This window comes from Limulus polyphemus, unplaced genomic scaffold, assembly GCF_000517525.1.
Source record: "Limulus polyphemus unplaced genomic scaffold, Limulus_polyphemus-2.1.2 Scaffold1722, whole genome shotgun sequence".
Taxonomy (NCBI): domain Eukaryota; kingdom Metazoa; phylum Arthropoda; class Merostomata; order Xiphosura; family Limulidae; genus Limulus; species Limulus polyphemus.
Window position 1 is genome coordinate 95428 of NW_013667332.1, and position 26062 is coordinate 121489.

At 33.7% G+C, this 26062-nt stretch overlaps 1 protein-coding gene across 3 annotated transcripts in view; it reads left to right on the forward strand.

Moving 5' to 3' along the window:
* LOC106464700 (suppressor of lurcher protein 1-like) overlaps positions 1-26062 on the forward strand; it is a 152388-nt gene that overhangs the window by 82990 nt on the left and 43336 nt on the right. For all 3 annotated transcript variants that reach the window (XM_022392466.1, XM_022392465.1, XM_022392467.1), the window contains one exon: positions 18680-18869. In XM_022392466.1, coding sequence (XP_022248174.1) covers positions 18680-18869 — 190 coding nt within the window. The remainder of the gene's footprint in view (positions 1-18679; positions 18870-26062) is intronic.

A 26062-nucleotide genomic window follows, 5' to 3' on the forward strand; every position in this document is an offset into this window, starting at 1 on the left:
ACAGTACCATAAAATATGTCCGGTATCCAGTGCCATGGCAAAACTTTTTATCTTCTTAACAGTAATATAAAATATGTCCAGTATCCAGTGCCATGGCAAAACTTTTTATCTTCTTAACAGTAATATAAAATATGTCCGGTATCCAGTGCCATGGCAAAACTTTTTATCTTCTTAACAGTACCATAAAATATGTCCAGTATCCAGTAGCATGGCAAAACTTTTTATCTTGTTAACAGTACCATAAAATATGTCCGGTATCCAGTGGCATAGCAAAACTTTGTTTGGGTGAGAGGATTCTTTATTCACAATGATATTCGTAATTAGTTTAGAGTGTGATTTAAGAGCCTTTTGCTAATTAATCATTCAACTTCCACGAAGACCATCGGCAGGGGTTCCGTTTTCAAAACATTTACCCTATGTCTCTACATCTTTGACAGTTTCACTATCAAAATATTTTTCTTCATATAGAACTGTTACATATTATTTTAGTTTGATGGGATCTAAATATATAGATGTTAAAAATGTAGTCTTTGATTACACAGGTTTATTTGTAGTGATATTTCTTATGAGGTATAATTAACCCTTTGTATATTAAAAGTCAAACAAATGAAGTTTACAGATAGTGCGTAAACCAATCAAAAATAATTTTAAGCAAAATACTGAAGCCATATCATGACTGTGATGAAACCAGAAAAAATAAGAAATAATGATGATAATAAAGTAAAAATTAAACAAATCAGTCAGTTGCAAATCAAAACTAGAGCTGATGAAAGCCACTTAAATGTTAAATCAAATTCATATTTAAGTCAAGGAAGCAAATTACATGAAATAAGGTGAATTTATCAAACTTAGTAGATAAATGATGAGCACGAAATGTAATCTGAAAATCAGTGTAAATCAAAATGATCGGCAGATAATGTACCAAATTATTATCCAAAGTATCCGCCTCCGTGAGAGTCATTGGTGAGAGGAGAGCATATGGTGCCGCTCAGTGGAATATCTTTTGAATATGGATGGTCATGTGACCTATGACGTTATAGCTCTTCTGAATGGCGACAAAGGTCGGATAGTTCCAGAATGTGCTACTAGGGGCGGAAAATTCCAAAATGTTCTACAAGAGATGGGTAGTTCCAAAGTACACCGCTAGGAGTTGGTAATGAGGTCATCTATATGGAGTTTCATCAGCGGTGTAGACACTATTTTGTTGTGTTGTTCATGGGGGAACCAACAGGGATTGCTTATATTTGTTTGTTGGTTGTTAAACCCAACGCTACACAAGGGGCTATCGGTGCTCTGCCCACTGTTTCAGACGCTGTATTAGTTCTTCATTATTGTTATGGTCAGATTTCTTCTATAATTTCTCTTCTGTATCCATTTAGTTGATAATAAACAAAACCTTTTAACACATAATTGTAATATTTTATTTAATCGAATCTTGTTACAGAGTTCCTACATGTATAATGTACTTTATGATTATACATATATTATATGGGTTTTACAATATATATGCAGAGGACTGTTTCCCATGTTAAGTTAGAATCAAATTCTAGATATATATATATATATAATAAAAACATTAAGTAAAGTTGTATATCCAAACAAGAATAGCCATTACCATTGTGTAATCAATACATCATTATCAATCATAAGAAAGTGTTTAAATAAATAAAATTTATTATTTTGTTTCATCGAGTTTTGCTACAATTTGCTACAGATGTGATTTACTCATATTATTATGCGCATATTTGTTTAATTTAAAATCTGTGTCATCCTGAAATATGCTGCTTCGTGTCGTTTGATACATAAAATGTTAAAGCTAAATATTTCCGTCTGAATCGTATCAACTGAAAGTAATACAGCCTGTCCAAACGGAAAATAAGCAGTAGGACTGTGTTAAATTTATTACGATCAATATAGCTCAGTTTTCTTTCTTAAGTCCTATTATCTCAGACTTATCCATAAGTTATTAAACTATATATTAACATTTTGCTCCAACTACACATAGGAAAATAATGATATTATGTTTTGTGAAATGGTTTTCTAAATGAGTAAGTTACAGTTTAAAAAAATCTAATTACATATATAAACTTTTGAAAAATTGATTTTTCTATTATATAAGTAGAACTGATTAAGTGAAATAAATAACAACACTAACCATTTTATGTTTTGTCAAAAAGTTAATTTCGATAAGATATCACAACTTCTATGATTCTATAAAATACTTTGTTTTTCTGTAGAACATTTTTGATTCACTTTTGAGTACAAGCTCTAAACACTAGATTTTTTAATAGGTCGTTAAGACATGTGGTCAGCATACCTTTGTGATTTAAGATGTAAATTACTCATATCACACATTTAAAATTGAACAAAACTTTGTGATTTGACAGTGGAACTTCCTAAAATATAATATTTAAACTACTTAAAAATTGCCTACAAACAGAAACACTACTGATTTCTTTCACACTCACATTGGTGCTAATTATGTAAAAGTCAGTGGTGTGTTGTCTTGTAACATGAGATCAAATCCTTCCAATGCCAAGTTGACACATAGGATTCAGTGGTGAACTCCAGTTTAATTGCACAAGCGAATGAGAAGGGTGACATATGCCTCCTGCACAGGAAGGGAGTCCATCACAGATTATTTATTATTAACTGTAATTATTATTGCGTTGAGTAGTTCTTTTGGTAGAAGTTATCATATTGTTAATTTTATAATTTAAAAAGTAAAGAAATGTTTATATTTTCGTTTTTGTAACGTCAATATGAATATGAAAGGCTTACTATGTATTTTGTCTTTTCTCTTTCTTCTTATCTTATGGCTTCCGTAGTTTATAATTGTGCCTGCCATTAAACTATATAGTTTTTCAAAACATAATGTGTTTCCCAAGCTTCTTGAGCCAGTACAAGCTAAGCTATGATTTTATTGGTTGAACTCATGCATATACTTCCTACTAAAATACTTCACAAATGAGTACTACTTAAACTTTTCCAATGTACGTATATTAAGCAATAGAGAAAATAAAGATAAAAATAGGAGATGCAAACAACTTACAAATCGTTTTTACGGCATTTTCTACATTCATACTTTTGAAAAGTACTTTGATAACACTAAACTTGAAGATCGAACACAGTGTAAGTCTAACTAATTGGAGAACTGATATTTTTTTCTGGTTCATGATGTTTTTCATTGTTGTTGATGCTGTTGATGATACTGTATTTGTATTATATTATTTCCATTTTAAAGCTAAGTAAAATATTTTCTACAACAAGAATTGTAGAGCGATAGAACACATGGGCTTAAAAACTTAAGTAATAACTCTGTCGTAAATAGTTGTGGATCATACAGAATGCATTTTTTATCAGGTTATTAAATATTGAAGTGGCAAAAAAAATATTTTCACGGTAACTAGCATAAATGTTAACAAGTTTAGAGGTTATATTTTCGAATTTTATAGGCTTTTGATCGTGTATAAAGTTCATTATATTTCATATGGTTTTATCTGAGTAAAACAGATAAATGATTGCTGTTTTATTGGAAAACTATTGGATTCCTTTTCAGGTTTTAGGTTAATAACAACAAGAAAATAGGTAAGAAAGAAGTATTTGTATTTTGTTTTTTGATAGTGTTTTTACAGTGAACTTTCATACATTTCAAATATTCTTTGTTTACTTCTTTAGAATTTTCAAACAAAACTACACAAGAGCAATCATCCCTAGTTTAGAATTGATAGACTAGAGGGAAGGCAGTTGATCAGCATGTCGCTAAACCTATGACACCAAAATGTGTATCGTCACGAACCATGAATCATTAAATTCACAGTTCTTCCACGGCCGGCCCAAAAATATATATGTGCTAGAGCAAATTATATTATTTTTCCTACACAACTATCCGATATTATTTAAAAAGTTTGTATCAAGTTTCATCCAAATCGATTCATTTATTAGGTGCTTCAAACTGATGTAGCTGGAGGTCATGTATAGGACATGTATCATAGAGATCTTTTTCGGTAATGAGTTAAATCAGACCTGCTGGAGCAATCACCTAGTTTGACGAGCACATTAACAAATTATGTAAGCAACCGTCTGACCTTATCACGCTGATGTTAAAAGAAATTACTGACACTAGTAATTTCAGGTGTACAGTGAGTCAAATCTCATTTTATTTTTTGTCAAAACTGGGTTCAGGTGATGCTAGCTCTTAGACTTGTATCTACCTCCTCTGTTTTACACACACACACACACACGCACATACCATACTAACAGTTATGTCAGCTTGTATTCTCACAGTCAGTTGACTTAGCCTTATACTAACATCTACACCCGAGTCACTGTAGGTGGAAATCACAGTTTAAGCCTGTGTTGCATTGTACCTGAATGTAAAGGAGAGAATTTTTACTTTGGACAGGCGTAGCCTAGGGGAGGTTGCGTGTCGGGCTGACTGTTGAAAGGTCCAGAATTCATGTCGATAAATGCTGCTGATCACGCTCCAGACTTTAAGCTATAGTGGCGTTATAGAAGTGACAGTCAACTAGAAATTCGTTTTAAGATTAGACATGTAAGCGTCTGGTGTTGCTGATTGGTTGTTTTCTCTTTTCAGAAGATTTAAGTTACGGATGGCTACACCTGAACCTTGGGGGCTTCAGACCTCTCTGTTTAGCCTTTGTGTCGCATAATATGCAATAGCAATAATAATACCAAATACACTCCTCAGAAAATATATATCTCTTAATGTTTTTTATTATGAAGATGTTTGTTTTAATTCAAATACAAATAAACATTTAAATAATGCTATAAATAAATGTATAAATCCAAATTTATATACAATTGGCTGGAGTACCCTTCCCCTAGACGGAAGTTATGTAAATTCATGATTAATGAAAGGTTATCTTAGGACATGAAATGTTGCTTCTCTTATATGTAATTATAAAAAAAAAAAACGCAAAAACTCTCATAAAAGCTGCAAAACACATAATTCAAAACTGAAAATTTGTATGTATACCCGCACGGACCTAATAAATCTCCATACCAATTTTAGTGAAGATCCATCCACACCCTGCTAAGTAGTTACATGGACATACAAAAGACAGTACTATTATATTTATATAGATAATTATTCTTTAAATAAATCTAGTAAACATGAGGTTTGAATTAAACAGTTATATAAATGGTTTGGACAAAATATTCGTTCGTTTTTCACAATGGAGAATCTGCGCTCTGTCTATCATGCTGAATCAAACCCCGACTTTCAGCACCTGAAACGTACCCCTGATCTATCGGGGGACTGGATAAAATAAAGGAAACGTCTGTTATGTTCGCTATTTTATTCATTAATATGGAGTTTGTCCACCACAAACAGACAGTACAACATTAACACATTTGGGAATAAAGAGATCGTCATAGGATGAACTTAGTCTACAATATGGTCTAAGTAGTATCATTTACGGCCATTTTGCCTTTCAGTGAGGACATAGCCGGTACTTTTTCCAACAAATAGCTGCCCATACCATCATAGAGCTTCCACCACGCTTAATGTAATAAGCTATTCAGGGCTGTAAGCTCCTTTTGGTTTTCACCACACATAAGTTTAATGTAAAAGATTATTAAGCTGTTCAAACCATATTCTTCTATTGATCTTTGGACAATTTTTCAAATATTATTAGCATTATTTTACTCGGGCTTTTGCATTTTTTTATGTTATTAGAGACTCCTGAATAACAGATCTACCATGGTAACCCATATTATTATTTTGTTTTCGAGTTATTTTGACAGTGATTGGATATTTTGGGCCAAAATTCAGCGAACATTTTTGACGCTGAAATATTTTGTTTTCTTTTCACTACTCGTTTTAATGCTTGTCTATCCTGATCGGTCATTTTAGTTTTTTGACCACTGTTATGTTTTATTTTTCGATATCCATGTAGACCTTACTTAGACACTGGGAATACATTCATTATTTTAAGTGTTACTGATGATCTAGTAGACGATTGCCTACAATCATGCATTTTAAGAATCGGTTAAACCTTTTAGTTTGACACTTATAGAATATTTCTAAAAAAAAGAAAACAACATAACATTCACACACAGACAAGCTCAATAATATAGTGTAATTTAGCGTTACCATTTGACTTAATTTTTACTCTTAAAGACACCAAATTTGTAGTTAAGAAAGGAGAGATGTTTCTGTTATTTTGTCCACCCCTGTATATATCATAACTTTTCGACCAAAGCTAATGTTTTTTTTATGTTTTTTAGCTCAAAGTGATTAAATAATGTATTTGTATTTTGAACAACAGACGTAATCGAACTATGGATCTTAAAGTCGTGACACTGAAATTTACCACTGACTCCTAAGGAATTCGCTAATGTTTGTTTCATACAACATTTTATTTCTCGTTTTGTGTGTGTGATTTTTTCAACATCCCACAACGTAAGCTGGAACTCTGTCGTACTACTTTCTACAGTAAAAGATAATTGTTGTAGATTATTCTGCAATCTTAGTGTTAAAAACTAACATTTCTATTCCTGCTTTATGTAACTCAGTTTGTCTTACTCTAGTGTGTATCAATGCGTTAGTAACGTTTACTAAAGCTTTAGATACTTTTCTAATTTCTTGGTCATGTAATTCAATCGTCTGATTCAATGAGTTCATTATAGTTGCTTGTTTTCCTATTAAATGAATCATTTCTTTAGAAACCTGTCTCTCTTGTTCTACCTTTTCATTTAAGTCTTGTAAATCGTCAGTGGTTGCTGTTCCAAACAAGAATTTTAAAATACCTCCACCTGCATTTATTAAACCTCGTCTCTGTCAGATATAGACACGCTATCTTTAATATATTTTAATTCTAATACTAATTCACCTATCTCGTCATGATATTGTCTAATTAAAGTCTTATAATTTTCAATTAGTCCTTCCTGTAATATCATAGCTAACTGTAAGATAGCTGTCCTTTGAATTCTCATGTGATATAATTCGCTGAACCATTTGTATAAAACTGACATAAGTCTTCACATTCAAGGGTTTCTCAAACAATACCAACTCTTCCTGTAATCTTATCAGTAACTGAAAATACTGTGGAAATGGTATATCTTCCACAATTATACATTTATCTCCAGATAATATGAAATTATCCTCTTCAACAAAAATTACACTTATTTTATTTTCTACTAACACAATACTCACATTCTGTCCGATTCCAGTCTTCGTCAGCAACAGTATAAGAATCCCACTAAACCTAAAGATATATCTACTAAATAATACGATTAGTTATAATACTTACATAATATCTATATACATAACATACAACAAATACTTTGCAAGTAGCCTATCATGTTATTGAAGGCATTAATAACACTGGCTTCGTAAGATACAGTATTAACTGTATTTACGTTATTTTTAGGTTTGTGTACACTACTTAAGGATTGAATCATACTCGTTTCCTTTGTCTCGTACGAGTCACTTCCGGTTGAGTTGATATAAGACCGCGTGATCTAAGGTTATAGTCATGGGTCACTACATCAGCTTGTGTTGTCACTGGGGTACTAGGGATACTATCCTCAGTTGCTTGGGCACTATCTTCATTGTTACCACTACTAACTGGGGTATCCTCTGTTGTTATTACCTCATCACCTAATATTATGCTATCATATCTTTCTACTTCTGGTATTTCTGGTTCAGGTTCTATTATTTCTTCTTCATCACAAAAAGATGAATCAAACTCACTTAAGCTTGCAGCCTCTTCAAGAATACTGTTACCTTGTTCTGATTTCTTAGTTTTTTCTTCTATACACTCATACTGATAAGGCTTATAACCCTTCACTTTCTTTAACCTGTTCACATGTACTAACTTTACCTTCCATAGATTTCTTGAATTTCAAATTAACTGGACTAGTCTGTTTTAAGACTCTTAAAAGACCTTTCCATAACTTTGCTAACTTTTTAGTATTTCCTTTCTTAACTGTTGCGGTGTACAACAACACTTTATCCCCTAACTTTATATCACTAATCTGTGCCTTTTTATTTACTTGTCTTTCTCTACTTTCAGCAGCTTTAGTTAAATGTTCGTTGGCTAACTCAAATGCTAACTGCATTCTCTGTAGTAATCCTGCTTTATAGTCATAAAGGAGCTAATATCTCCTGTATAGTTAACACACCATCTCTACCATGCAATAGAAAGAATGGATTTTCCTGAGTAGACTCATTCTCAGCACTTCTATATGCTAACAGTAACAAGGGAATCTGCTCTTCCCGAGTTTTCTGATCTTTCTCACAATATTGAGAGGTCATGTCTAACAAGGTTCTATCAAATCTCTCTACCAAACCATTAGCAGCTGGGTGATAAACTGTGGTTTCTATTTTATTCACACCTAACAACTCACAAACTTCCTTCATTAACTTAGAAATGAGTTACTACCTATATCCGTTAATAGATATTGGGGTATACCACGTCTAGCTATTATATCCTTTACAAAAGCTTCGGCTATTGTTTCCACTTTTTGATCAGGTAAGCATATAGCCTCAGGAAACCTGGTTAAGTAGTCTGCGACTAATAACAAGTATTTGTTTCCAACGTAGGACGTAGGCAAGGGGCCTAATATGTCCATAGCTACCAGCTGAAAAGGTGTCGCTAAGTTCAGTATTCTTTGTAAAGGAGCATTCCTTAAATGTGAACTAGTTTTTCGTTTTTGACATTCTAAACATGATTCACAATATTCCTTAATATGTTTTCTCATGTTTGGCCAAAAGAACCTTTTGCTTATTCTACTGTATGTTTTAGCAAAAGCTAAGTGTGCTTCAAAAGATGTGTCTTGATATGTTTTCATGACTTTTGTTCTCAAATTAACTGGTACAACTACCTGTAAAGACCTGTTATCTTTAATTTTCTACTTAAAATATATGAATCTAATACGTATTCTGTATCGTCTCCTTGTGTTACTTTGTTTCGTAAGGCATTTATCATTGTATCTTTCTTTTGCTCACTAATCACATGATCTAAATCCCAAATTACTTCTAATTCATTTTCATGTTCAAGTTGTACTTCTTTTATCTGATTAATTGTCTGTTTTTTTACAGTTTCGGTATTTTCTACTCTGACTCTACTTAGAGCATCTACATTAGAATGTTTTCTACCTGGTCTATGGATTATTTCAAAGTCGTAATCTTGTAGTAATAAAGACCATCTAGCTAATCTAGAGGAAGAGTCTTTTAATTTCAATAACCATTTTAATGGTGCATGATCTGTAATAATGGTAAACTTTCTACCATACAGATAATAACAGAAAGTTTTTATTCTATGTACTACAGCCAAGCATTCTTGTTGTGTGACTGAGTAATTTATTTCAGCTTTTCCTGACTGTCTACTCTGATAAGCTATAGGGTGTTCTTTTCCATTTTCATCTAACTGTGATAATACTGCACCTATAGCAAAACCCGAAACATCTGTGCTTAAGATAAACTCCTTACAGAAATCTGGATAACTTAAAATTGGTTCTTTTAATAAAGCTTCTCTTAGCTTCTCGAATACTTCCTGTCTTTTATCTGTCTGCTGAAATTTCATTTATTTCTTAGTTAATTCAGTTAGAGGTTTTGCTAATAATGCAAAATGTGGTATAAATCTTCTATAGAATCCTACAAATTCTAAAAACGCACGAACATCTTTTACTATTTTAGGCACTGGATAATTTTTACAAGCTTCTAACTTTTTAGGGTCAGGTTGTACACCATCTGCGGTCACCAAATGACCTAAGTATTCTACCTCATTTTTTAAGAACTGACATTTACCTGGTTTGGGCTTTAAGTTTGATATTCTTAACCTATCAAATACATGTCTTAATATTTCCAAATGTTCACCAAAACTTGTAGCAAACACTATGACATCATCTAAATAACAAAAACATTCTGAATCTTGCAAGCCTGATGGTACAACATCCATTAACCTCTGGAACGTTGATGGAGTATTGCATAAGCCAAAAGGCATTCTATTAAACTGGTATTTACCTGAGGGTAATACAAAAGCAGTTTTAGCTTTATCTTCTTTTTCTACCTCTACCTGTCAATATACACTTCGTAAATCCATAGAGGAAAAGTATTTACCATTACCTAACCTATCTAAAGGTTCTTGGATATTAGGTAATGGGTAAATGTATTTGACTGTTACTCCATTCACTTTACGAAAATCGACAAATAACCTTAATTTTTCGTCCTTTTTAGGAACTAATACAACTGGAGATGCATACAGACTACTGCTATCCTCTATTACAACTTGTTCAAGCATCTCTTTTACACATTCTTTTAATTCAACCCTTTGTTTTTTAGGTACTCTATAAGGTCTCTGTGATATAGGCTTATTATTATTTAACACTATCTTGTGTTTAACCTTGTTTGTATAACCGTTAGAGTAATTTTCTCCTTCAAATATATCTCTATACTCCTCTTACAATGTTATCAAACTCTGTTTATGTTTCTGTTCTATATTTCATAAGATAGAATCCCAGTCTATCGTACTTTGCTGTATCTGCTTATTAACATGATGCTGTCCTACTGCAGCTAACTGTTCTCTACTACTAGCCTTACCTACTACTATGTTCTTAGGTAGTATTACTTTTCCTTTGTTCACATTTAACAATTTTACAGGCACTGTGTCTCTCTTGGAAACTTTACTAATACAAGTAACTATATAAACGCCTGTTTTTGCTATTCCAATAGGCTCAACTAACACTTCTTTGTTACACTTAAAATCATTTACTTTAACCTCAACGATAAACTGACTTCTTGCAGGTACTGCAGTTATTTTAACTACCCTTACAGGAACTCTTTCTTTCAAACACTCCTGTTGGGATGCTCTGTTGCTTATGTTAGGCATAAGTGTAGAGTCATCTGAGGGCTTGAATTACTATTCTCCTGTTTTAAAGCCTTATTCACTAACTTATTCTGCCTTATCCTACTATCACTCACCTTATCCCTATGACTTCTACCATCATTTCTGCTAGATTTAGAGTTTTTCTGTGCAATCCTATTTCTTGGCTTTCTTTTAGAACTTCCTTTATAACACTTCTTATTCTTACTCCTCCGACTCTTCATCGTGATCACTACACTCTAAGAGGTCAGTGCTTTCGTGTTTTGATGGTTAATCCTTAGCCTTGCTGGTACTAGCATTAGGTGTCTGACTATTACTCAGCGGGAAGCTATCATGTGTCTCAACTGTCGCACATAGGTTTGAAGGTTCAAGTCCTTCAAAACTTAAGATCTCTGTTTCTATGTGCAGCTTACAATGGGCAAGAGATATTATTTCAGTGTCATAAGTTCTTAATAAATCTTCCCCTATAATACCATCTGTCTCTAAGAATAAGTGTTTTATTTCTAAATTCCCTACTTTCATCTGCACACTATATCTACGTAACGTTTTAAAAGGATTTCCTGTTGTAGGAGTTAAAATACTTCTAGAAACTTCTTTCCAAGCATTGTCTAATAATGTCGGATTTCTGTCTACTAGTTCTGAACTTAGTAGTGAAGATCGAGCACCCGTATCAACCAATAACCTATATATTATACCTTCTATTTCTACTATGGCCATTGGTGATACTCCCTTAACACTATGAACACTCGATTGTTTATCCCAAACTGCTGGAACTACCTCTACTTTTACTCTGTAATCCCGGCATGGATTACGTTTTTTGAACCGGTAGCAAAGGTAGGGCTACCATTATTTTAGGGGAGATACTCCTCTGTAAGCTACAGCCTTTCGGGCTTTTCCATTTTCAGCCTTCCGTGGGCGTCGGGCAATCTCGTGCCACGTGGCCTGTAATACCACAATTATAACATGCTATTTGCTCATGTCTTTTCTGCTTTTGAAAGCAGTTTCTTGCTTGGTGCTCAACTTTGCCACAGTTAAAGCACTGGAAGCCATTAGGATTACTCTGTTTACTAGACCATTCTGCCTTGCCAGACTTGTTAACTGCATTTATAGAGGAATATTTAGGCTTATAGATCTACTTTTCTCGTAGCTCCTCTCGAGTAGTCACTTCAATTAGATCAAGTAAAGTTCCCTGAGGAATATTTGCTTTGTTTACATATCCTCTATCTACATTACTATATAGTCCTTGCTCATACTCAGATTTTAGAGTATCTTGTAGCATTAATTCGATTGGATGTGCATAAGCCCTGCACAATCTATTCCCTAATTCCTGCAACTTGTGTCCAAAAACTCGGATGGATTCACTTCGTTGTTGATGTAAGTTGTACATTTCTGTTAGAATTACATTATTAGTTTCTCATGCCCTATACTCTTCTATTAGCTTTCGCACTAGATACTGTTGTCTCACGTAGTTCATTATAAGCCCTAATGTAATGTTTAGCTTCTCCTGCTGTTCTTAAATGTAATATGTCAGCTTTCTGGGCATTGGTCCAGCCTGATATTCTAGCAGCTTCATCTAAGGCATTGATAAAGCTCTCGACATCCTCATCTACACTACCGTGATACAGCAGAATGGCAATTGTTAAATGTGTAGTGCTGCATGGCCCAATTTGTGTGGGCTGCTCCGTTGCAGTTTTGTGGTTAGTGTCAGCCCTTCTATCGACTCTAGGGCATGCTCCACTCTCTTCTGTAGTCACATCTACACCCACAGTAGCCATATCTACTTATTTGCTACTTATTTCTAACTTACACTATTTATAGTACTTTGGCCGACTTTCTTTACTCTAACCAACCTGTTGTTAGCTACTCCCAAAATCCCGTCGACTGCACCAGCTGTATAGAGTAGCGCCCTCGTGGGCTTAATTGTTGGAGTTTCAATTAGAACTACTCATTACACCAAATTTATTTACTTGGAGGATTTGTGACGTGTGGAGCCACAAGTCACTAACTCAAAGTAATTTACAGTTAGAATAAAGAAACATAGTCCTAGACCAGCATTAAACAGTTATAACAATTTTTATTACTCTTTTCTAACAAAATGCAATATACTTCATAAGTTTGTAAAACAGTAAATGCTATTTGATCTCCGTTAATACTTAGACACTTATAAACATCGTTAATACAAGCTTTCCAATAATTCACACAGATATCCTTTGACATAATATTCTTTAAAGTTACTTACATTAACTGATTAAGAGAGAAATCATAAACTCTACTTACAACGGAGTTGGATTGGTAAATGTATTGATGTTAGAAACCTTCATGTTTCTGAACTTCATTACCGCTCTGGAGGACTTCTTAATTGCTGGGGGGACTGATTTTCCAGCCCCATACATGGGTTTATAAACCAAAATTTCTTGGTATTATCTCGAACAGCTAAATAGTACACAGCACTATCCACAAGTAGTCCTATCACCCAATTGGATGCTTTAAGGGAATCCCTAAGCTAATCTAAAACTACAACCAGAACTCTCAAGTAGTTGGTTACTATTAGGTTGAATTTGCTGGTCACCTATTTACTTGTGCTGTAAGTGACATCACCTCAAAGTACCACTTTCACTCATTAACTAAGACTTTTTCGTAGCTTTCCTAGTTCTAAGGGATTAGCATCAGTAATCCATCAACCTGTCATGGGTGCTCATGCACTCATTTCATTTCTAGGAAATGTCTTACATAACTGGCCCCCTGACCTTGTTTCCTAGTTCCTAGTCTTATTCCACAACACAGGCATCTCCTTGTCACCTCTTTTTTATATGTATATGTTTACTTAAATTTGTAAAACTGTTTAAACTTTTATTCTCAAACTCTTTTAAATAGGCCCGGCATGGCCAGGTTGTTAGGGCACTCGACTCACAATCTGAGGGTCGCGGGTTCGAATCCCCATCACACCAAACATGCTCGCCCTTTCAGCAGTGGGGGCATTATAATGTGATGGTCAATCCCACTATTCGCTGGTAAAAGAGTAGCCCAAGAGTTGGTGGTGGGTGGTGATGACTAGCTGCCTTCCCTCTAGTCTTCCACTGCTAAATTAGGGACGGCAAGTGCAGATAGACCTCGTGTAGCTTCGCGCGAAATTCAAAAACAAAACAAAACTCTTTTGAATTAATAAAATCCAGAAGCAATTGTAAAATTTCCTCAAAAATATTCAATTTGCTTCAGTTCTAGTAAGACAATACACTTTATAGTATTAAAAGCAATCTACCTGTTGACTCTCAGTCCTCACTATGTGAATCAGAAGATTCTTTTATTGAAAGGCTACTTCCATGGTTGGCCTTCTAACTAGGATCTAAAATATTTTGAATGTGACAACTATGTCACAGTCTCCGAGGGCATGCTCAATTATACTCGATTTGGTGGGTGGTATGATGAAATTCGAGGATTATTTTATGCATGTTATTAGTTTTCATTTCGTAGAGACAATGTAGCTTTGCTGACAGCAAGGACAAGTAAATTTGTAAACTAGTAAGTATGACTGTAACATAAAAATATTGTCCTTAAATTAAAAGAAGATTGTATGCAACAATTAGGTGTGAAAACATGCCTTTATTTTACTTGTAGGTATACTGTAAGGATGACCTTAGTTGATTTTTAATTACTAAGAAATATTTACTTAAGAAGTAAACAAATAAAAACAGGGTATTTAGACACTTCAGTTTGAATATATATTAGATAAGTTTCTGTACTGTTTAAGCAATGTAAAAATTGGAGGGATTGATTAAAATTCCTAAAGATAGTAAATGTATCATATAAATATCTTCGGCAGTAGAGAGTCTGAACTGTTGACGGCAATTTTCCAGCCATTGTTTTTCATGATGCAACTTGGCTAAGAATGGTTCAAGCCTTGAACTCATAGTGACACCATCATTCTGATCATAAAGGTGAAATTCATAAGAAAAAAATTGATCTTTGGTGGCAAAATTTATTATTATCAAGAAGATCGATTTTGGTATAGACATAGCATTGGAGTTGTTTTTGAACATCGATTTCGAACTTAGTTCTATTGTCTCTTCTAGTGACAATATCGAAACTCGCACAATGGACATCACTGTCGAATTTGAGTTGTTGGATTTCTTGGGAAAATTCAAAACTACCTTTCAGGGTATATTCATATGTGGTAAGTGTTTTTAAAATGTTCCCCATAAAACCAGCCAAGGCATGGTTAAAAGTTCCAATGTTAGACACAACCAGTATTAAGAAAAATCCTTCTTTATGAACTTTTGGCTGTCTATGAAATATACCATGATGAGTACCTGATGGTATAATGTCCAAATATTGTTTACCACTAAGTACATTTTCTTTCTTTAATTTTACCAAAAACTTCTGTAATTCACCTTGCCTCGTATCAGCAGGATCGTGATTCAATTTTACAAACTTAGTGGTATCACTAACAATTATTTCAGCTTTCATCCATATCCAAAATTACAACACTATTACCCTTATCTGATTTAGAAATCACAATACTTATATTTTTAAAGTTTTTAATTCTTCAGCATTTAAACTCGAAATATGATTATATTCATGATTATAATTTATTAAAACAAATGAGAGCAATACCATCAATTTGAGATCTAATATTACTAAACCTTTGGCCCGAATTATTCCAAATTGTTTGATGTGAAAATATTTCTAAAAACAGTTCAAACTGAACAAAATAATCGTTGAATTGAAGTTTATTGGGAATGGTAGACTTTAAACCCCGAACTAATACTTGTTTCTCAATATTATTCAGAACATGTTTAGAAACATTAAATATCACATCATCAAGTTTCTCCAAAAACGACGTAGAACCTAACTGTCATCTTAGATTATTTAACTTAACTAGCTGCTCACCTGTAATCTGTATTAAAATTTTATTATTTTGCATTTCAATGAATTGCCTTAAATGTATAAAATCCATATACCCTTATTTATTTCCAATAATTTAAGTGTCTTTAGAGGTTTCTAATGAAATATTTACTGAGCTGACGTTTTCGCTTAATTTCAAAGTTAAGCAGTTCATTCAGAACTTTATTCATGATGTCAGAAAAACACATAGGTTCAACATGTCTTGATACAAAATGATAAAAACCCTATAACCCAAGCACTTTTGAAAGGTGGACCTATCTTCTTTAGAATTTTATGATATTCCTTAGAACATCGAAACTTCGTAATAGACTCTTTAAATTAAGAAACCTGGGAGTCAACTTATAACAGTATACCCACAAGGACAATAAAGGCGTGTTTTCAAACCTAATTGTTGCATACAATCTTCTATTTTTTTTAATTTGAGGACAATATTCTTATGTTACAGTCGTCCTTTCTAGTTTACAAATTTACTTGTCCTTCCTGTCAACAAGGCTTTCTTGGCTCTACGAAAACTAATAACACGCATAAAATAATTCTCGAATTTCATCAGATCACCTACCAAATCTAGAGTAGTTGACCATGACCTAGGAGATTGTGACGTAGTAGTCGTCGTATTAAAATTATTTTAGATTCTAGTTAGAGGGCCAACGATGAAAGTAGCCTTTGAATAAAAGTTTTCTGATTCACGTAGTGAGGCTTGAGATCAGTGTTGTTGAGTCAGCAGGTAGATTTCTATTAAACTATGCACGCTAACATTATTTACATTATATTTATTCTAGTAAGCATTCAGTAATAGCACGCTAACACTGTTTGTGTTATATTGGTTCTAGTACCATACCCATAATACAAATATGTATACTAACATTATTTGCATTTCTTAACTATATAATACAGCCAGTGAAAACAAATGTTGTCCATTTGTTGATTCTAATATGCTGAACCTTTTACATAGTCTTGATGTTATTAGAGTTCTTAATGCAGAGTTACACAATAGGCTATCTGTACTCTATCTACCCCCTGGGAATCGAACCTAGAATTTTAGCATTATAAGCCTGTAAACTTGATGTTGACTTACCAGGATACCATAAACTTGATTTTAACGTACCATGAAAAATAAGTATGTGGTAGTAATATTTACATTTTCTTGAATCTGGCATACGCTAAACAGTGTGTATGCTGGCATTATACACATTCTATTGCTTTTATAACATGTCATCAGCTACACCTCACCATCATCAAGTGCCTTGCTTTGTAGCATAGGCGATCATGTCCCCATGTCCCTCCACCTTTCCCTGTCCCAGGCACTTGTGATTACATCAGTCACCCTCTGACTGTGTAGCCAAGTTGTTACACTGTCCAGGATCTTCTCTCGCTGTCTACCTCTACTACTTTTCCCCACAAATTTCCCAGTTGTTACCAAATGTTCCATCTCCTTTCTCCTTATCACATGACCAAAAATGCTGCTTGTCTCTTTGGTACTTTTGTTATCAATGTTCTTTTTGTTTCTGCTTGTTGTAGAACTTCTTCATTTGTTTTCTGGTCTTTGTAGGAAACCCTACAGTACTACACATACAGTAGTAATATTTACTTTATCCTGAATAAGCTCAACATCCTCAAAATGTAATCTGGTAATATTTACTTGAGATTAAATTTAGCATACCAATAATAAGAAGAATACCTAATTGGCTGGTTAGCTGGTTAGATAGTACTGGAAATTTATGATTCCCTTTGGAGAACTTTATGCAAGACTAGTAAAAATTGTTAATTTAAACAGGGGGAATAGGGATCGTCAAAAAGAACAGAAACAAGTTGAAACAAAGATTATATTTTCAAGCCTACAACTAGAGACTCTAAAAAAGTAAACAAGAGGGAATCCTCGATAGCCGCGGCACATGAAATTCTTTTAGGCAGGGTTAGAGTAAATTAATGTATGAGACCCTTTTTTTCCTTTTTATTAGCTATATTCTTGTGCGTCCGCAATACCAAGTGTGGGGTGCTTATACCGATTTAATGTTATTACTCATCAACAACTTTACCAGCCTACCCCCAAACTGAAATTATTTTAGACAGGATTATAATATATTAATCTATGAGACCTTATGCATGGTCAAGTACATCAATCAAAAGGGTTTGACCTCCTGAGTCTAAAACTGTAATTAGATCTCAAATCGGTCAACAGATGACGTAACTATGAGCTAAAAGTTTGTACTTTAAAAACAAAACAAAAAAAACAAACTCAAAGCTGTTCTATGAGCTGCTATGCTACAAATCCCTATTTTGAGTCCACTAAAATTTGTAGCTTGAGAAAATAATGTTGATACTATTTCCAGCTTAATTTGTTTACTTTTTTAGACTCCCTAGTTGTAGGCTTGAAAATATAATATTTGCATTTTGATTCAACTTGTTTCTGTCTATTCCCCTTTTTAAATTAACGATTTTTACTAATCTTGTTTCTTAAGTTTTTATATCCATTTATGGAAAATATATTTTAAGCTACATATGTGCCTATTCGTTGAGTTGAATGTTACATGTTTTTAAACTTTACTGCTTCATTGAATTTTTCCACCCAACAATTATATTTCTGACCCATATGGCTTTGTGTCCGAGGTTTCGTGTAAACACGCGTTTAAGAAGCATCGAATACAATGAAAGCCGCTCATAACAGCATCGCATCTATGTATTTATAACCATGTAAATCAATTTTTGATTCAAAATAGCCAACTTTCAAATAGGTCATGGACATTTGCAGCGTTTCATTTAGTATATATGGCCAGGTTTTGGTGCAAAATACTTAGCCGATTTTAATGTACGTCTGTGAAACAATATTAATAATAATAATAATAACATAAACAAACAGGCAAATTTTAATTTTGTCTAACAATCGTGAAATAACTTATTTTGCTTATTATCATTGTGATTTTCAGGGAAGTCTGGCTGTAACCAAGAGTTTGACAGTGATTCGTCTAAAAACGGCACCTTCACTAGTCCTAACTACCCAAAGCCCTACCCGGACGACACTCGTTGTGTGTTCATCTTCCAAGGCAGAGGCCGAGAACGGATACAGATTCTTTTCACGGACTTCGACCTCTACATGCCTAACGAAGAGATTAAAGAGTAAGACATCCAGTAGAATCCTACGTGTTATGTTACGTCCTAACACCTTTATAAATCGAACGTTATTCTTGTCAGCTTTAGCATTTATGTAATCTGAAATATAAATGTCATAATTTCGTAGTGATAAGTCCATTTTCTATATACGCTCATGTACGCACTACTGACGTGTTAGCATGCTCCATTATTCTGGGTTGCTTTTCCATAGATAACTTACATACAGTTTCAATGTTGATCTGATCTGAAGTTGGCATCCTCTTACACAAGGTTTGCTACCATGGTATGCCGTGTTATTCTTTCCTGTACCGCTCTGACGTATCCTGCATAGTCCAGTTGTATCCATTCATGTATATCTTTCACCCAATTCCTTCTTCTCCCCCTTTGTCTCTTTCCATTGGCCTTTTGCCTCCAATTATGTTATCTGACCATAATATGACATAATAATGTTTTAATGTATTAAGTAACTCAATATCGATAGCAGGGTCATAATGATTGTGTATTAAAGCTAGAGCACTCATTCTTTCTTCCGTTCGTATACACCTCAGGTAGTTTTTCAACCGGCGGCGGAGAGCAGATGCCGGAGCGGCAACATGAACAGTGTGGCAAAGGTTTTCAGTAACATAAAGAAATTTGGTACATTGAAACACGCTTTTAAGCAGTCAGCCAGTATCTGGGGCCTGTCTCGAAGAGGTATAGAAAGTCATCTTGTTTTTCTTCGAGTATGTTCTTCATCAAAAATATCAGGATTTGGCAAATCTTCCTTGTAAAAATCTGTAACCTGTCTGATATCAAAGATAGACAACTCTTGTCTGAGTATTGATAGCACAAGCTTTTGAACTGATGCTGCTTGCTTTATATGTACATCAAATCTGGAGGAAAGATTATTGATAACGTGGTCAAGGAAAGGAATGGTCACTGTTTTCTTAAAGTAATCCTCCATGAAATTATATTTTCCATTTGCACGTTGGGCTTGTCATTGACTACCTCGTGGCATGCTGACATTAATATTATATTTGTTAGCAATATTACTGCTGTACTTGAAGATACAATGCAAATAATCATCTACGTTCTTAGTGAAGTCAGTTTTATACAACATTGTTCTATCAAAGAAACACCAAAAACAATGTCTTTGCTTAGACCTTGCAAACTTACAAAAGCTTCTTTCAAACAGTAAAGTGAGCTTTGTAAAGCTGATAAACAAAAAACGAATTCAAAGAATTCCAGTATTTTTAGATAAGCCATAACATTTTTCTTATCTTTAGCAACCCAGTTGTCATTAAACATTTCAAAAATATCATCTCCATATACAATAACCTCACACATATGAAGTAAGAATGGATGACATAAACAGAACCTTTCCCAACCTTCAATATTCTTAACCCAGCATGTAATACCGACTTTGAGTAGTGTAAGACGTGATCAAGCTGATCCATGCTGGGTGCCCTTTTGATATATTTCCTTTAACAGTTCTCCACGTTTAGATGAGGATTTAATCCAAATATTTATTCCTTTAACTTGTTTGTTTGTTTTTGAATTTCGCGCAAAGTTACACGAGGGCTATCTGCGCTACTTTTAACTTGATCGATACAATTTCGTAGTGGTGAAACTGAACATGAATTTATAATAGCAAGATTAAGTGAGTGACCCGCGCAATGAGTGTCCAAGGCATTAAATTGCATATCTCAGATTTGTTTTTGAACACCAGATCTTTTACTAGCCATGGTGGATGTTCCATTATATCCTTGACCACGAATTTCATTTAAAGATAATCCAAAATCAGTCAATATCTTTGTAATTGCACATAGAGTATATGTTGCTCTGCCCCTCTGTAGCTTAACAAAGCCAATAAATTCTTCCCTAACTTCACAGTTGTCATCTACAAAATAGAGACATATTGGTAAATGTCTCACATTGTAAGAAGACATTTCATCAGCAAGAACAGAGAAGAATGCAGCATTTTTTATTTTATCAATAATTTTTACTTGAATTACATCATATCCTTTGACCTTTATTAGGTCATTTTGTGAGCAGGGAGATAAGTTTGTAATGTTTTTGCCTTGGGATGCTACAAATGAACTCTCAGTATTTCATCATCTTCAACATAATGTTTCAGCGGGGCCAGAAAATTGCCAGGATTTTTGGAAGAATCTACGTCTTCGGTATCGCTACGAAAATAAAAACCTACAAAATGCTTAAATCTCAAACTCACAATCACTTTATAGCTCAAGTTCCGAGATATACGAAGCTTGCTTGTATTCAAAACCACGTGTAGCTGTTAGATATACACAAGTGTTTCAGTTCAAGTTTAATGCCAGCGTTATGGTTTGGATAGTTTGTATAGAGCGAGTGTCATATTTGGTTATTTTCTTTACCGTAATTGTTTACGAATCATATGTAGCGTGTAGTGTACGTTCAATTGTTAGGATTTGGCGAGTGTTATATTGTTGCGTCATGTTACTAGAACTTTTTGAATTTTTCTCATTATTTTAATTGAGTATCATTACATCAGAATACCTAGTATTCTAGGTTTCAGTCGGAGTATAAATACACGTCGAAAGATTATTATTTAGATCTAGACTTTGTGATTATGAGTTTAGCAATAAAGAGCGTATAGTGGCGATTTTTAAAGTAAAATTATCACACTGTAGTGTAGTAACAAAGTAGAGAGGAATAATTCGTCTTGTCAGTTGTGTACTAAAGTAATTGAACCAGCCTGTGGACTTTGACGAAAAACAGACAATTATTTAGAATTATTGATACAACTGTGACAACCAACAGTGTAACGAACATTTGTACATACGTTTGACTTGTTGCAATATATTACTTTAAAACAATTACATAGTGTTGCAGTTTGTTTATTGTTGAAATTTATCGCCAACAAATCAGAAACCTACTGTAAAGAATCGAGCCTACAAACCCTGACAGTAGCAGTACGGCTTCGGGATTCCAGTTACAAAGTGTCAACAGAAACCATTGTATGCGACTATTTCAAACCAAAAAATGCTAATGCTTCATCAGAAGAATGTAGACTATGTAGAAAACGTTAAGTACTATAAGTAGCTGCGCTATAACTATATAAGAATAATTTTTTTTATATCAGAAAAATAGGGGTTCGGCCGAATCTCCTCGAACCCCCCACCTCCCGGTGTATATATATGTACATATACTAGGGTAGCGCAGTATAAACCGTTAATAGATATTACGTGTTATTTTGCATTACATTAAAATAGATAACAATTCAACAACTTATTTTTCACTGGACCAGCTTAGGTTTCTCATACATGTGCAATAGCATTTTAACTAGCTTGCTTTACGTCGCTATCAATGAAAGAAATGCAATATAGAAAGTTTAATTGAAACGCTAGTATATACCTTTCTTATTCAAAATCCTTTTTAATAACAAATTATGCGTTCAAAATTATCAGTTATATTCATTACCCATTCAAGCCGTCTCCAAGCATTATCAGTTATATTATGATCTAGCATTTCTTCTACAGTAGTACATCATTGTGAACAGTAAGGCAAGTTATAACCTATTTTTGTGTGTAATAATATTAGTCTAATAAACAGTATAAAAGAAAACCTTGGCATTTGACTAGACAGTTATACTTTCTGTGGTTTTACAGAAAACCGCTATTTACTAATGAGTCCAGTTCTTCAGACTACAGACAACTTTAATTCACTTACTCCATATTTAAACTTTAACCGCTCGCCATGGCCAAGTGGTTAGGGCGCTCGACTCGCAATCTGAGAGTCGCGGGTTGGTCCCTGTCCCACCAAACATGCTTGCCCTTTCAGCCGTGGTGGTGGTGGTGGTGGGGGGGGTATAATGTGACGGTCAATCCCACTATTCGTTGATAAAAGAGTAGCCCAAGAGTTGGCGGTGGGTGGTGATGACTAGCTGCCTTCCCTCGTGATAGCCCTCGTGTAGCTTTGAAACCCAAACTTTAACCCAATACCTATAATATGTATAATCAAACTAATCTATAACTCATTCTTCCAACAAATACGTCAACAAATAGTTAGTTTTAACCTAATTACTGGTGATTTGGACTGATATGCTTGTCATATTAATTGGGACAGTTTAAATACAAAGTCATTTTGGTTAGTCATATATTAATTAGGTGATTACTTATCATAGTATTTTAAGGGTATATATTTTCCAGCAGGAACACATACATCATAAACAAACTGAACTAGTTAAGGCAAAAAAAAAAAAAAACTTCATACACTGATAAAAAAAAAAAGAGTGATAAAATATAAATTAGCAGACGAGAAAATTAATTACCAAAATTTATCGGCTTTCTGGAAAATTTTGTCTTTCTTCATAATTTTCAGCAAAGTGTAGATAATTGTATTCATATACTTGAGTAAAAACCTATATATATATTCTGAGTTTGTGACACGTTATTAAGATTGCTGTTCTAAGAAGAACAAAAAATATTTTCACGGTTTTGAAACTATTCACATGAAATAAACAGAAGAGATCACCAGAAAAAAGTGCAAACATCAACGGCCGATAGGTTTCTTGGCCTAAACACTTATGAAAATTGTACTGATTTGTAGATTTGATATTGAGATCTATATATGGCATCACACATAGAACACGCAGTGAGAGTGCTTAATAATTGTAACATCCATCGCAAAAAAAAAAGAAACAAAGCAACAAACAATGTAAACCAATTAAGGATAAAAAAATAATTTCAACTTCATAAATCGGTCAAAAGAGCGATAATCTTCTTCATGACGTATAACGCCTGGTGAACAGAGTAGGTAATTGTATTCGAGTAGTGTAGGCACCTACGGTGATTTTATAGAAAACCGTTATTTGATAAGTAATCCAATTCTTTAGACTGCAGGCAATTTTAATCAATGCATTCCGCATTTAAAAGTTAACCCAATTTCCATACAGACAGTGGAGATCCAACAGGACAAAAGATAAAAAAATAGAAGGTGAAAAGTAAAGATCTTGACAGGTGAATTTTTTGCACTCCAAGCCATTACTTTTTTTTAGCAACCCCGTATTTTCCTAAAGCCAAAGGCAACATAATAGTTCATTCTTTATAATTACCCTGTTCTTTTGACGTAAAAAAAATCATTGAAAGGAAAATTCTTTTTCTTCTAACGAGTACGGTGAATCTACATCCAATAATCTAAGGTTTTAGTAAAAAACATTCTTGCGTTGATTGGTTTTCTTGAAAACCTACGAAGGCAGCACTTTGTGTACCGTCTACTACCTTGCGTACAACGATATCCAGAACTGTATCCAATAATATACATCACACTGCTGATTTACCGCAAACAAAATCAATTACTTTAAAGCAATTTCCATTAATTTTACTTAATTCTCTCAACTTATTCATCATGATAAATATGAAGATGAAAACAGGAAAAGGGTGGATAATGAGTGGCAAGTAAGACTTGTGTGAATTTCAGAAACTTGACTTCAGAGAATCGTGTAAAAGATTCATTTACTTCGAATGAATCTTTTCCTTTGAAACTTATAATGCCAATATAAAATCACATAAAGGATTAATGTATAATTTTCTGGAGTGTTTTCTACGTTTTGGTTTAAAATTTATGAAATGACTTCCCACTGACACTATATTCTCATCGTATCACCAAGAATAACTAACATTATTGATTAAAGTAAAAAGTAGTAAACTTCTTATGGCTTTAGCTTTGCAAAAGAAAAAATATATATTTAAATTTCACCTCGTGCACTGGGAAAGCTATAGATCGTACACTATATGTACTCCAGGTTGCAAGAGTGTGAGTTATAAAGATAATTCTTTATCTTGTACTACTCCTCTGACAACACTGTAGCCATTACTACTTTATATCAACTACTTTGCATTGGACAGCGTATGTTGTCACGAGATATTTTATGGTACTGCTCATGTTCCACTAGAATACGTGATCTAAAAGTTTGAACTGCATTCGTACAACGGATATAACATCTGATAAATTGAAATATAGCAAGACCCTCCCTATTTAATCTTAACGATGACATTTTGGACAGTACTTTGCTATTTATTTTAACCGTTAAAGGATAATCGTATCGGATTTGCACAGTCATTTACTTGTATGCAGTTAAAATTCTGTTTACGTGCATGTATGTGTGTATATATATAAATACGTGTGTGTATGTCTATATGTGTACATATAAATACATGTCTGTCTATATATATATATATAGTAATTCGGGTGACCGGTCCATACCAAACTTATGATTCTTCTTTAAATCACACGGTAATTGAAGAATTAAGATACGTTGAACAAATCAGCAGTGTGATGTATAGTTATTGGCTACAGTTCTGGGTATCGTTGTACGCAATGTAGTAGACGGTACACAAAGTGCTGCCTTCGTAGGTTTTTCAAGAAAAGCAATATAGGCAAAAATGGGTTTTACCAAAACCTGAGGTTATTGAATGAAGATGTACCGTATTTGTTAACCTGAAGTTAGAAAACGGAGAATTTCTCTTTTAATGATTTTTTTTACTTCAAAAGAACGAAGCTCAAATATGTTTAATAATAATAACAATATTAAATATTTGATAGTGATTTATTCCTTATTGTACTTATTAATGCAGCTGTTTCCTATGAAGAAAAACCTAGAACAAACAGCCATACAAAGAACTATCCTGCTAACATCAAAGTTAAGAAATGCAGAGACACACTACAAATTAAACGTACCACAAGATGAAGTTTTATATAAAATCAAACCCCACAAGGAAACGTGGGAAGAGTAACATTAACCGTTTAGTCCATATGGCGACGTCGTAAAAAGTACTTACAAAAGGATATGAATTGTACAACTGGAATTATATTTCTAATATCATATTTTTACTTATCTGTCTTTTGTTTGCGAAGCATTACTCTTGTTGCAAGTAGTTATGCTGAAACTACATTGGCTGCAATCACTCGAACACGTCTCGAATAGATTATTTTAAAAAAGTGTATGTAGAAAATTGCATAATAAGAAAATTGATGACAGCTATAATATTGGTAATGTGAACTGAAACGAACAAACAGAAATAACCAAACTACAAACAAATGTACTGTTACGTCTCCGTTTGTTAAATGATTTCCCGTAAATTCGTTCCGACGAAGCTTTAGCGACACAAGTTCTTTCTTGAATATCACTGGTTTATTCTTTTTGAATATAACTTAATTTGAACAGTCGCGCTATAACA